The sequence below is a fragment of the Ctenopharyngodon idella genome, chromosome 4, assembly GCF_019924925.1.
Source record: "Ctenopharyngodon idella isolate HZGC_01 chromosome 4, HZGC01, whole genome shotgun sequence".
Lineage (NCBI taxonomy): Eukaryota > Metazoa > Chordata > Actinopteri > Cypriniformes > Xenocyprididae > Ctenopharyngodon > Ctenopharyngodon idella.
The window spans coordinates 20,278,642-20,293,367 of NC_067223.1; the positions used below are offsets into that span (position 1 = coordinate 20,278,642).

The 14,726-nt window shown below is 35.3% G+C and overlaps 3 protein-coding genes across 4 annotated transcripts in view; 1 reads left to right on the forward strand and 2 right to left on the reverse strand.

Annotated features, from left to right (window-relative positions):
- The window catches only part of LOC127511450 (oocyte zinc finger protein XlCOF6-like), an 832,024-nt gene that overhangs the window by 247,399 nt on the left and 569,899 nt on the right, over window positions 1-14,726 (forward strand). The gene's annotated exons all lie outside the window — the stretch shown is intronic.
- Window positions 4-13,472, reverse strand: LOC127510677 (gastrula zinc finger protein XlCGF7.1-like). Of its 2 annotated transcripts, none has more exons than XM_051890581.1 (3): window positions 13,461-13,472; window positions 3,320-3,488; window positions 4-1,106 (listed from the first exon to the last, which is right to left on the reverse strand). In XM_051890581.1, exons 2-3 carry the CDS (start codon window positions 3,438-3,440, stop codon window positions 226-228), a joined length of 1,002 nt encoding a protein of 333 aa, XP_051746541.1. In that variant the 5' UTR covers window positions 3,441-3,488; window positions 13,461-13,472; the 3' UTR covers window positions 4-225. The 2 variants fall into 2 exon arrangements, with proteins under 2 accessions (XP_051746541.1, XP_051746539.1); XM_051890579.1 differs by lacking the exon at window positions 13,461-13,472 and adding an exon at window positions 5,845-5,919.
- LOC127510657 (gastrula zinc finger protein XlCGF8.2DB-like) lies at window positions 9,783-13,122 on the reverse strand. The gene is made up of 2 exons (XM_051890512.1): window positions 12,426-13,122; window positions 9,783-11,138 (listed from the first exon to the last, which is right to left on the reverse strand). Exons 1-2 carry the CDS (start codon window positions 12,544-12,546, stop codon window positions 10,081-10,083), a joined length of 1,179 nt encoding a protein of 392 aa, XP_051746472.1. The 5' UTR covers window positions 12,547-13,122; the 3' UTR covers window positions 9,783-10,080.

Genomic DNA, 14,726 nt, shown 5'->3' on the forward strand with positions numbered 1-14,726 from the left:
CAATGTAGTTATTCAGTTTATTGTTGATTCAATTCAGTACAAATACCAGTGTTTATGTTTCAAGATGTGACTCAGCTATAAAGCAGCTCTACAGAAGACAACAGTGCCATTATCCAGATTGTGTGAAGCTCAAGATTTACAAGTCTTCACACATGAAAGACTTCTCTCCAGTGTTATTACATTAGGTGTTTCTTGTCTGTAAAACTTATTCCACCCTAGTGACATTTAAAAGTTCTCTTTCGAGTGAGTCCTCGTGTGGATTTCAAGGTGTTTTTTTTGAGTGAAACTCTTTTCACACTTAGTGCAGGAGAAAGGCTTCTCTCCAGTATGAACTCTCATGTGGACTTTAAGAGTTCCACGTCGAGCAAAACTCTTTCCACACTTAGAGCATGTGTAAGGCTTTTCTCCAGTGTGAACTCTCATGTGGACCTTAAGGGTTCCATGTTGTTCGAAACTCTTTCCACACTGAAGGCACGTGTAAGGCTTCTCTCCAGTGTGAACTCTTATGTGGCTCTTAAGGTTTCCATGACGATCAAAACTCTTTCCACACTGAAGGCATGTGTAAGGCTTTTCTCCAGTGTGAACTCTCATATGGACCGTAAAGTTTCCATGTTGTTTGAAAGTCTTTCCACACTGAAGGCATGTGTAAGGATTCTCTCCAGTGTGAACTCTCATGTGAACATTAAGGTTTCCTTTTTCATTGAAACTCTTTCCACACTGAAGGCATGTGTGAGGCTTTTCTCCAGTGTGAACTCTCATGTGGACCTTGAGGTTTCCATGACGATCAAAACTCTTTCCACACTGAGGGCATGCGTAAGCCTTCCCTCCAGCGTGAACTCTCATGTGGACTTTAAGGTTTCCATCTTGATTGAAACTCTTTCCACCCTGAATGGATCCGTTAGGCTTCTCTCCAGTGTGAATTCTCATGTGGACTTTAAGATTTCTTTGCTGATTGAAACTCTTTCCACAGTGAATGCAAGTGAAATCACTCATAGTTTGAGCTTTTTTTCCTGCGCAAGTTTTTTCAGTCTGTGAGCATTTAAAAGATTTTTCTTCAGATTTCTCTGCATTAAGTACTTCCCTCTCCTCTTTCAGCGACATTACATCTAAGATGAAAAAACAACCACAAAAAAATTAAATCCAGTTTAATCACACAAAGCAACTGACAACAAAGCATTTAAATATGTAGAGCAACAACATATGCTAGATCCTATACTAGGGAGGGTCTATGTCCTACTTGAACCAGTACACCTACCGGAAGGTTCTGAAGTTGCCTGAAGACATTTATTAGCTGGTTCAGGTGTGTTTAATTAAGGATGGAGCTAAACTTTGCAAGATGGTGGCCCTCCAGAAGCAGGATTCAACATCTCTGTCCTATACCTACTATGCTACTAAGAGGTGTCACATGTAATCTAAGAATGTCTTTACCAGGGGTTCTCAAGATCCACTTTTCTGCAGAGTTTGCCTCCAACCCTAATCAAACACATGAACAAGCTAGTCAAGGTCTTTAGGACTACTAGAAAGATACAGGCAAGTGAGTTTGATCAATGTTGGAGCTAATCTCTGCAGGAATGGGGACCTTAAGGGCCAGAGTTGAGAACCACTGCTCTTCACAATACGATTAACGCTGAACTTTTTATTGGACGTCCCAAAAACGTTCAAGCTGGCAGTTAAACACTTTACTAAAAAAAAAGCACAGTTTGACCCAGGAGATATAGTTAATTATAGATCTAAAATGACCATTTATTATGTCTCCTAAGGGATAAAACACAAATTTAGAGGATAAAAGACAAACTTCCCAATCCTCCCCTTCCACCTCCAGACCAAAAGTAAATCACACAGATTTTTCTATGCGATGACTTATTAATATTAAATAGGCAATTTTTTTTTTTGTCAGGAAGGAAGCAGCAGATATTTGTTTTAAAGTCCCCCTGTAGTCAATAATTTTATCACTTAAAAATGATCTTTGATCACCAAAATTACTTAAACATTTTTTCCAGTGAAAAAAAAAAAATATCTTGAATGTAACTCCACACCCTTGCCACATTTAATATACACAGATCTATAAATATGATAATTAGCCCCGCACTCACTCGCACAAGCTCAGATGAGATCCAGACGGTCAACTTACTGAGGTTGTTGACAATTAGTTATTTGTGAGCGCAGGTGTGAAGTAAATTACTATTTCTCAGATAAACTAATACTATAATAATAATATTTCTGAGATAAATTTAGCAATCTATGCGTGTTTATGAACACACAGAAGAAAGCCTTGTCTAGGCTCTGCCTTGGTATAATATGTGTCAAGCCATTCGTTAGTCTGGCTGTTTGATGAGAAATGGATTAAATGTAGTTGCAATAAATGCATTAAGAATCCATCGCAGCAGAGAACTATTATCTGCTACGCTGAACTGCGGAAGAACTGATGACGGCACAGTTTAATGTTTGGTCGACCAATCAGGGGAAAGAAGTGTTTCATTCCCGCCCACATGTAGAGATCAAATATTTCATTTGTTTATTCATTTTCTACCCCTGAACGAAAAACGAAAAATCAAGCCGAATTCTTGTTTTTCGTTTTGTTTGAGGAAAAAAAAGAAAAAAAGACAAACAAAAAAGGTGCTGTTTTTCATTTTTCCGATTTCAATATTAAATAAAAAAACGAATGACCAAAAGATGCACAGAACACTAACCCTTTAACTTCAGAAACTAAACTATTCAAACCAGAAACAGTGAATAATGAAATACAAAACAAAAGTGCATTTGATTTTAATTGTAACCTCCATATATTCAGAGCGCAATGAAAAATAAGCTGCACAAAATGAGCTATTTTTTTTATTTATTTTTTTTTAAGTTGGATTGAGAGTTGAAAACAAGCATATGAATCAGAAAGAGGTATAGAAGACAATTTTGTATATTTGTGTTCCAGTTATCTGGAAAGGTATTATATTGACTCATCTTGACTTAATTAATGAGTTATTTGTGTCAAATAATAAGTGGAAAGCATATGTACACATGTGTATCATTTTCCATTATTGTTATGTGAATTCAGGAACTGAGTTTATTGTAAATCTGAATTTGTGCATTTAGTATTAATGCTCATGAGACTTTTTGAGTGAAATTTTTGTGCCTGTTTCTATGTAGGACAGTTACTTAAACATATTTGTATATCAGTGGTGCTTCAAGTAGAACACACATCAAACAAAACCACTTTAATCGGGACACTCCCATGACATTCTTCAAAATTATCATTAGTTTTTGTAGATCTGGACATTTTAATAAGGATCAAATGACTGAGTTCAGTTTTGGGAATTAAACCAACCTGTTTGTTCCTCAGTATCTTCTTGTTTCACTCTGAATACTGCTTCAATCTTCATTTCTTCACTCTCATCTTTAACAAACACCATCTTTATGTCTTCACTCTCCTCTTTAATAAATGCCATCTTTATAATAGTGTCACGTGGATCTCAGTCGCTTCACCAGGAGTTTCTCTGTGTGTTTGGACAATTTATAACATTTAGAATGAGAATAAATCAACAGAAAGAAAAATAAACCCAAACTAAATCTCTGGGTGCATTTCAATCTTTTCCTACACTGAAAAAAAAACTCAAAATGCTTTACTTAGTATTTTTTGTCTTGTTCCCAGTCCAAATATCTACAAATTTTTAAATCTAGATGCTTTTACTAGACACAAGTTAATGGCAAAAATCAAAATGAAGTCATTTTTTGCTTAAATCAAGCAAAATTATGGCCAATGGGGTAAGAAAGTTACTTATCTAGTAAAAGCATCTGGATTTAACAATTTTTAGATATTTGGACTGGAAACAAGACAAAAATGCCAAGTAAGAATTTTTTTATTTTTTTTTAGCAGTGCAGTTCAGTAGTCAACGCTCTGGTAAGAGTCAGTCAGAGTGATTGTTTATAGCCTAATTATCCAAAAAAGACATTCAAAACTAGCACTACAAAATTAATAAAAGAACAATTTATATTGAAAGTTAATATTTCAATACAACTTATATTTGATATTTAATGATTTGTAGATCACATTTAATCGATTCATGAAAACATTTGTGATTTGTTTGTAAAAGTTGTCATTTGTGTTTACTGTTTTGCTTCCCAAGTGCTTCGAATCACTGAATCATTTTGGGAAACAATGGACTACTTGCACAACTACTTCCGCGTTCTACTTGTTACGGCTCGAGTGTTTCCGGTCAGTGTTCAGCGCACTTATATACAGAGAGCTTCTCGTGAAAACGCAGATTATTACTACGTTTTAGGGCTGCTAAATGTTTTTTAAACAATTAATCATGTTCTCTGCATTAACATTATTTATCTTCAACCTACGGAAATGTTTATTAATATATTTCACTTTCAAATGCGCATTCTGAATAATAAATAAATATATTTCCCCACTAACCTACCGCCGTCAAGTGCTTGTCTTTTCATTAGCAGTGTTTTTCTCTTAGTCATCATATTTCATACCTGTTAAATTTACATTTAAATGATCAGAAGAGCATACAAGACAAACCAAGCTGATGATTAAACAGCAGTATAACCTTTCATATAATAGTTATAAATAATCAAATACTTATGAAGGCGAACCATGGTTTTACTATAGAAAGAGTGTAGTAACTAATACGAGCAGTATTGCTTGCTTTGGTGCCCTTTTATTCCAGTATTTGAAATAGTTGAATGAATGTGAAAACTGCCTTAACGATGTTAAATATTTAATTAATCTTAAAGAATAATGCAATGACAGCACAACTACTTTGAATATTAGGATTTTTGGCATAAATGTGTGAATTACATACAAATGATTGTCAGTGAAAAAATGGCACAGAATAGTGATTAAAATTAAATTATAATATTATGTTCATTCTGATCTTTTTCATCGCGTCTCACACTGCAGCGTCGCGATCACTAGTAGATCACTAGTGTGATGAAAGAATCAGTTTATGTTGGATTAAAACTTAAAGTTCCGTTGAGTTTGGAAAGGTCTTTACACGGTAATCATCAGAATATCTCTTCTCCTGTCTCTGAATATGTCTGGAATTTAAAATCATCCCGAGGACTCTCATTTTAAGAGGCGTTTAGTTAGCTATGTGATAACAGCGCACTGAAAATAGATATAACCGGAAACAACTGAGCCGTAATATATCAAACCGGATGTGCGTCACGAGGCTCAGTGCAAGTAGTCCATTGGTTCACTCGAATTTTGTAAAGTTTTCTTCATCACCGAATTGTGTTTACGATAAACTGATAGACCCTTTTCACATTTCTGGGTTTCTCAGAAGCGGAAGTCGTCATAGTTTGGTAAAATTCTATTGCGGTGAATGAGAGAATACATTAAATATATTTTTTGTTTCCATTTGAAAAAAAAAAGGGGAAAAAATAGAGAGCGATTAATAACGGCAGTCAGAAGAGAGAAAGATGTCATTTTTACCTTCACTCCCATAACTGCTGTATTAGAAACACCCTCACAGCAGCGTTAACTAATTTTTGTAATTTGATGCAAAGATAATATAATACTAAGTATAGTGTTATAAATGTACATACGTTTTTTTTTTTGTTTTTTTGTTTTTAAATGAAAACTTTGCAGGATTTACGATATTGATGACAGTTAAAACGTGTCATCACAGTCTGTGAAAAGGGTCTATTCACGATGCAGGGAGAGAAACGAGACGCACCTTTTCTGTTACTCATGTGTTTTACTCAAAAAAAAAAAAAGTTTAATTAATGCATTTCAATGTTACATTAAAAATATTTATTTTACACTACTAGTACAACTATAAAATACACTGAATGCTTTGTATTGATTTAAAAACATAAAATGCTTAAAACACAAACCTTTCATCAGCTGAATCACAGACACTGGAGTGCGGCGCAGCCTTATGACATCACACCACCAGACCAAAATAAAAGTCCTGTTTAGTTCATAGAAATTGAATTCGATTGATATTTATTTACATACAGAAAACAAAGATAAATTGAAAAAATATATATCAGAGGTATTCATCTGTAAAATATATATTTACATATACATGTTGCACAGCGATGTACTGAAAATAAAAGAGTAATATGTGAAATCTTGCCTAAAAGGCAAAACAGTCATGATTGAGTGCAGAAACCATTTATTCCAGTGGTAGGTTGGTAAATGTTTTTCAATAACAATTCATTTACAAATGTTGATGCAATTTTTTTTTTTTTTTTTTTTATAGAACCATAGCAAAAACTATTAAAACATACTCTTTTTGTATTGTCTTTTAATTATTCGTCTTGAGTGAGTCATAAATGTGTTTGTCCATTTTTCCATTTTTTTCTTTTCTTTTGATAATATTTAATTAATTGTATTTATAAAAACTCTAAATAGTCATTTTTCTAATCCTACAACATTAAATTGTTTAAAAATAACGATCTTATAAAAATGTGTGTCCATAAACCTTGCGTCAAATCGGTTACCGTACCATGCCTTTAAATTGCTGGAATAATCACCCACAGCGATGTATGTATGTGTGATCTCTCTGAGAAAATATTTAATCTAAAAAGTTCTTACACTAAGGCCCAGTTTCAGAGACGGGGCTTAGACTAAGCCATGTTATTTTGTAAAATGTCAAAATTGTTGGGGTTGTTTTTCAGGGGTTGGGCTTGGCCCCTTAGTTTCAGTGAAAGGAACACTTAATGCTTCAGCATACCAAGACATTTTGGACAATTTCATGCTCCCAACTTTGTGGGAACAGTTTGGGGATGGTCCCTTCCTGTTCCAACATGACTGCGCAACAGTGCACAAAGCAAGGTCAATAAAGACATGGATGAATGAGTTTGGTATGGAGGAACTTGACTGGCCTGCACAAGTCCTGACCTCAACCCGATAGAACACCTTTGGGATGAATTAGAGCGGAGACTGTGAGCCAGGCCTTCTCGCCAACATCGCTGCCTGACCTCACAAATGCGCTTCTAGAAGAATGGTCAAAAATTCTCATAAAAACACTCCTAAACCTTGTGGAAAGCTTTCCCAGAAGAGTTGAAGCTGTTATAGCAAAGGGTGGGCCAACTCTATATTAAACCCTACGGATTAAGAATGGGATGTTATTAAAGTTCATGTGCACGTAAAGGCAGGCGTCCCAAAACTTTTGGAAATATAGAGTATATAGTGACATATGACATACAGATATACAGGTGTTGGTCATATAATTAGAATATCATCAAAAAGTTGATTTATTTCACTAATTCCATTCAAAAAGTGAAACTTGTATATTATATTCATTCATTACACACAGACTGATATATTTCAAATCTTTATTTCTTTTAATTTTGATGATTATAACTGACAACTAAGGAAAATCCCAAATTCAGCATCTCAGAAAATTAGAATATTACTTAAGACCAATACAAAGAAAGGACTTTTAGAAATCTTGGCCAACTGAAAAGTATGAACATGAAAAGTATGAGCATGTACAGCACTCAATACTTAGTTGGGGCTAATTTGCCTGAATTACTGCAGCAATGCGGCATGGCATGGAGTCGATCAGTCTGTGGCACTGCTCAGGTGTTATAAGAGCCCAGGTTGCTCTGATAGTGGCATTCAGCTCTTCTGCATTGTTGGGTCTGGCATATCACATCTTCCTCTTCACAATACCCCATAGATTTTCTATGGGGTAAAGTCAGACGAATTTGCTGGCCAATTAAGAACAGGGATACCATGGTCCTTAAACCAGGTACTGGTAGTCCTGTTGGAAAATGAAATCTGCATCTCCATAAAGTTGGTCAGCAGCAGGAAGCATGAAGTGCTCTAAAACTTCCTGGTATACGGCTGCGTTGACCTTGGACCTCAGAAAACACAGTGGGCCAACACCAGCAGATGACATGGCACCCCAAACCATCACTGACTGTGGAAACTTTACACTGGACCTCAAGCAACGTGGATTGTGTGCCTCTCCTCTCTTCCTCCAGACTCTGGGACCCTGATTTCCAAAGGAAATGCAAAATTTACTTTCATCAGAGAACATAACTTTGGACCACTCAGCAGCAGTCCAGTCCTTTTTGTCTTTAGCCCAGGCGAGACGCTTCTGACGCTGTCTGTTGTTCAAGAGTGGCTTGACACAAGGAATGCGACAGCTGAAACCCATGTCTTGCATACGTCTGTGCGTAGTGGTTCTTGAAGCACTGACTCCAGCTGCAGTCCACTCTTTGTGAATCTCCCCCACATTTTTGAATGGGTTTTGTTTCACAATCCTCTCCAGGGTGCGGTTATCCCTATTGCTTGTACACTTTCTTCTACCACATCTTTTCCTTCCCTTCGCCTCTCTATTAATGTGCTTGGACACAGAGCTCTGTGAGCCTCTTTTGCAATGACCTTTTGTGTCTTGCCCTCCTTGTGCAAGGTGTCAATGGTCGTCTTTTGGACAACTGTCAAGTCAGCAGTCTTCCCCATGATTGTGTAGCCTACAGAACTAGACTGAGAGACCATTTAAAGGCCTTTGCAGGTGTTTTGAGTTAATTAGCTGATTAGAGTGTGGCACCAGGTGTCTTCAATATTGAACCTTTTCACAATATTCTGATTTTCTGAGATACTGAATTTGGGATTTTCCTTAGTTGTCAGTTATAATCATCAAAATTAAAAGAAATAAACATTTGAAATATATCAGTCTGTGTGTAATAAATGAATATAATATACAAGTTTCACTTTTTGAATGGAATTAGTGAAATAAATCAACTTTTTTGATGATATTCTAATTATATGACCAGCACCTGTTTGTCATGCTCTAGATAGTTTTTGGTGTATATTTCCCACTGTGGGACTTTATATATTAGTCATAACCTGCAACAAAAACATATTCCTACACAGGATAGTGATGATGAATATCATTTAACAGTCTACCAAGGGGATCATGGAAGTCAGTGGCTACATTATAACAATTTAAGATGAACATAAAAAGTGTGCTTTACAAAAAGGAAAAGACAGTAAAGTACAACGACTGAATACTCAATAATATGGTAAAAAAACAAAATTTTAACAAATTATACAGGTATTTTTAAAGACTTCTGGAAAGAGGAATATATTAGTTTAGGAGGTGAATCTATGATCCTTGTCTTTTATTCCTATCAAAATGAAATTTGAAGTGTCCTGGAAAATGATCTCTGAAAAAGAGTGGGAACCCTTATTATATTTGTCCCCAGTCATTTTTAATGTACATAACTTTACCATAAGCTGGAATATTGATCGCTCTTTCTCTTTGTGCTGTGCAAAACTCATCAGTTTGTTCATTTTTATAATGTATAAACTTTTTTTTTTTTTTTTTTTGTATGAACTGTTTTACATTGTTTTGGGAAAATGGTTGCCATCCACAAATCCAGCGAAGATGCCATAAAACAGAAAGTTCTTGCTATGCAGATCAGCAGTGTACTATGTATTTTTACAAGCAATTGAAGGATATAATGGCTCCATGTCTTTCCAGTGCAAAGTATTTTAGGGATGCCAATTATACCATATACTATGCATATACTATACCAGTCGTCGAACAAGTCATGCGGCAGGAACGTGAGTCAAATCTTCTGACAGTGGCAAAATTTTGTCTAAGGTCATATTTGCAACAGTCATTAATCGGCTGTTGGTAAATGTCAAACTAATGATCAAAACTGATAATTCAAAGATTTTATCCTAGGAACAGAGGAATCTTTTATGATTTTCAAAATTTGTCTCAGACGGCCAAATCATGGTCAAAATTGTTCAGTGTGAACCTGGCTTTAACTATGGAGACAATTCAGATTTTGCTGTAAAACAGCTCTAAAAGACAATAGTGTTATTTATTTAGCTCAAGTGAGTTAAGATCTATAACATTTAAAACAAGGTCAATTCAGCTGTAAACAGTTCTACAAAAGACAGCAATGTAGTTATTCAGTTTATTGCTGATTCAGTTCAGATACCAGTGTTGATGTTGCAAGATGTGACTCAGCTATAAAGCAGCTCTACAGAATACAACAGTGCCATTATCCAAATCTTTACACATGAAAGGCTTCTCTCCGGTGTTACTACGATTCCTAAGTTGTTTCTTGTCTGTGAAACTCATTCCACACGAATGACATTTAAAAGTTCTCTCTTGAGTGAATCCTTGTGTGGACTTCAAGGTGACTTTTTTGAGTGAAACTCTTTCCACACTTAGAGCATGTGTAAGGCTTTTCTCCAGTGTGAACTCTCATGTGGACCTTAAGGTTTCCATGTTGTTCAAAACTCTTTCCACATTTTGTGCATGTGTAAGGCTTTTCTCCAGTGTGAACTCTCATGTGGATCTTAAGGTGTCCATGACGATCGAAACTCTTTCCACACTGAAGGCACGTGTAAGGCTTCTCTCCAGTGTGAACTCTCATATGGACTTTAAGATTTCCAAGTCGAGCAAAACTCTCTCCACACTGTTGGCATATGTAAGGCTTTTCTCCAGTGTGAATTCTCATGTGCCTGTTCAGGCTTGCTTTTTGAGTGAAACTTATTCCACACTGTTGGCAAGTGAAAGGGCTCTCTCCAGTGTGAACTCTAATGTGGTAATTAAGGTTTCCTTTTCTGTTGAAACTTCTTCCACACTGTTGGCAGGTGTAAGGCTTCTCTCCAGTGTGAATTCTCATGTGGACTTTAAAGTTTGCAAATTGATTAAAATTCTTTCCACACGGAGAGCATGTGTAAGCCTTCCCTCCAGTGTGAAGTCTCATGTGGACTTTAAGGTTTCCATGTTGACTAAATCTTTTTCCACACTGAGGGCATGGGAAAAGCTTCTCTCCGGTGTGAACTCTCATGTGTCTGTTAAGACTTCCTTTATGAGTGAAACTGTTTCCACATTGCTGGCATGTGAAGGGACTCTTTCCAGTGTTAACTCTCATATGAAATTTAAGGCTTCCATCTTGATTGAAACTCTTTCCACACTGAAGGGATCTGTTAGGCTTCTCTCCAGTGTGAATTCTCATGTGGACTTTAAGGTTTTCTTGTTGATTGAAACTCTTTCCACAGTGAATGCAAGTGAAAGTTTGTGTGGAAGTCTTTTCAGTTTGTGAGCATTTAAAAGATTTTTCTCCAGGTATAAAATCATGAAGATTCTCATATTGATCTTTCTCTGCATTGAGTACTTCCCTCTCCTCTTTCAGCACCATTAGATCTAAGGTGAAAAAAAAACAACCACAAAAAAGTTAACCCCAATTTAAATCACACAAAGCAACCAACAACAAAACATTTAGATATGTAGTGCAACAACATATATGCTAGATCCTATACTAGGGATGTCCAAACCGTCTCCTGGAGGGTCTATGTCCTACTTGCCCCAATACACCTGCCTGAAGACATTTATTAGCTGGTTCAGGTGTGTTTAATTGAGGACGGAGCTAAACTTTGCAAGATGGTGGCCCTCCAGAAGCAGGATTGGACCTCCCTGTCCTATACCTAACTATGCTACTAAAAGAGGTGTTACATGTAATCTAAGAATGTCTTTACCAGGGGTTCTCAACTCTGGCCCACAAGATCTGCTTTTCTGCAGAGTTTGCCTCCAACCCTAATCAAGCACATGAACAAGCTAGTCAAGGTCTTTAGGACTACTAGAAAGATACAGAAAAGTGAGTTTGATCAATGTTGGAGCTAATCTCTGCAGGAAAGGGGACCTTGAGGGCCAGAGTTGAGAACCACTGCTCTTCACAATACTGCTAACTCTGAACTTTCTTTTGGACATGTCCCAAAGACTGGCAGTTAAACCCTTTATTTAAAAAGCACAGTTTGACCCAGGAGATATAGTTAATTATAGACTGATCTAAATATACCATTTATTATGTCTCCTAGGGAACAACACACAACAAATTTAGAGGAAAATAGAAAAGGGGACAAACTACTTTTTCCCCCGTTCCACCTCGAGACCAAAAGTTCACATGGATTTTTCTAGAAGGAGGGAAGCAGCAGATCTTTTAAAGGGTTAGTTAACCCAAAAATTCTGTAATTTATTACTCACCCTCATGTCGTTCCACACCCGCAAGACCTTCGTAACATAAACAGCGCACGAGTGTCACACAGAAGAGAAGACATTGTTGAATAAAGTCATTATTTTTGTTTTGTTTTTGCACACAAAAAGTATTCTCGTTGCTTTATAACATTAAGGTTGAACTACTGTAGTCACGTTGACTATTAACAATGTTTTTACTACTTTTGAATGTGGTAATTTCCTTAGTTTCAATGGAGAATGAAAAAACCTCTCGGATTTCATCAAAATATCTTAATTTGTGTTCTGAAGATGAGATATTTGCGCAGTGCTGTTTCAAGTAGAACAGACTTTTTGTCTGGTCAAATAATGTCAAATAAAAACCACTTTAATCAGGACACTCATATGACATTCTTCAAAAATATCACTTATTTCTGTAGAGCTGGACATTTTAAGAATGGTCAAATGACCAAAACAACCAACCTATTTGTTCCTCAGTATCTTCATGTTTCACGCTGAATACTTCTTCAATCTTCATGTCCTCACTCTCCTCTTTAAAAATCACCACCTTCATGTCTTCACTCTCCTCTTTAATAACCGCCATCTTTATAGTAGTGTGTCATGTGGATCTCAGTCGCTTCACCAGGAGTTTTTCTGTGTGTTTCGACAATCTGTCACATTTAAGATGAGAATAATCAACAGAAAGAAAAATAAATACCAACTAAATCTCTGGGTGCATCTCAATCAGCTCCTGTACTGCAAAGTAAAATTATCTGCCAATGGGGTAAGAAAGTTTTTTCTAGAAAACAAGAAAAAATATCTTATGTCATTTTACTTATCTAGTAAAAGCATTTGGATTTAAGAATTTTTAGATATTTGGACTGGAAACAACTTCTAAGTAAGAAAAGCTTTTTTTTTTTTTTTTTTTTGCAGTGTAATTCAGTAGTCAACGCATGGGTAAGAGTCAGCCAGAGTGATTGTTAATAGCCTTAATTATCCAAAAAGAAAACTAGCACTACAAATAAATAAAAGAACAATTTAAATTGAAAGTTCTTATTTAGGTATTTATTACTTATATTTCATATTTAATGATTTGTAGATCACATTTAATCGATTAACTATTCATGAAAACATTTGTGATTTGTTTGTAAAAGCTGTCGTTTGTGTTTACTGTTCTCGTTGCATTTCCTGTTTTGACCAGCAGGTCTATTCAGCGAGTGGTGATTCAAGTGCTTCGAATCACTGAATCATTTTGGGAAATAATTGGTTCAGTTCACTCGGAGTTATAAAAAGTTATTTTTCTTCATCACCGAATTTGTGTTTATGATACAGGGAGAGAAACGAGACGCACCTTTTTTTTGTTATTCGTGCAGTTGTGTTTTACTCAAAATAATGTTTAATTAATGCATAACAATGTTATTCAAAAATATTTAATTTATATTACACCACTAATAAAACCATAAAATACACTGAATGCTTTGTATTGATTTAAACACCCAAAATGCTTAAAACACAAACCTTTCATCAGCCAATTCACAGACACTGGAGTGCGGCGCAGCCTTATGACATCACACCACCAGACCAAAATAAAAGTCCTGTTTAGTTCATAGAAATTTAATTGGATAGAAATTTGTTTACATACAGAAAACAAAGATACATTTAAAAAATATATATATCAGAGGTATTCAGCTGTGAAATGTACATATTTAAATATACATGTTGCACAGCGATGTACTGAAAATAACTACCAATAAAACAGTAATATGTGAAATTCTGTCTAAAAGGCAAAACAGTCATGATTGAGTGCAGAAACAATTTATTCCAGATGTTGGTTGGTAAATGTTTTTCAATAACAATTCATTTACAAATGTTGATGCAATTTTTTTTATAGAACCATAGCAAAAACTATTGAAACATACAAAAAGAGGATGTTTTTAGCCTCTTTTAATTAATCTTCTTGAATGAGTCATAAATGTGTGTGTGTATTATATTATATATATATATATAATTTTTTCTGCTTTTTTCAAATGATTATATTTTTAATTAGTTTAATAATTTGTTACTCATTGTCATGGATCACAAGATATTACAGGCCATAACAATATAATTATTTCTGTAAAAACTGTCTTGTATTGCTGCAAATCATGATTTCTTGTTGTCTAAATAGTGTATTTTTCCACCATGTATCATTGTGAAATCTTTTTTTTTTTTTTTTTTTACTTTTCTTTAGATAATTAATGAATTGTATTTATAAAAGCACTAAATAGTAATTTTCTAATCCTACAAAATTAAATTGTTTAAAAATAACTATCTTATAAAAACGTGTCCATAAATCTTGCGTCAGTTCAGTTACCGTACCATGCCTTTAAATTGCTGGAATAATCACCCACAGCGATGTAAGATACAGGAAATGTTATCACTTTTCCTCATTGATAAGATCTGAAGCACTGAAAGGTATGTGTGCTCTCTCTGAGAAAATATTTAATCTAAAAAGTTATTACAATAAGGCCCAGTTTCACAGACAGGGCTTAGACTAAACCAGGATTAGGCCTTAGTTCAATTAGGGCATTTAAGTAGCTTTTATAAACGTACCCTAGAAAACATTACTGCTGTATATCTCGAGACAAAACAAAGGCTCTGCCATATTTTAAGACATGTCAGTACAAGTTACTTTCAGTTAAAACAGCTCAAATATGCATTTTAGTCCAGGATTAGTTTAAGTCTATGAAACCAGGAGCAAGAGTTATTTTGTAAAACGTCAAAATTGTTACCACAGTATTAAAA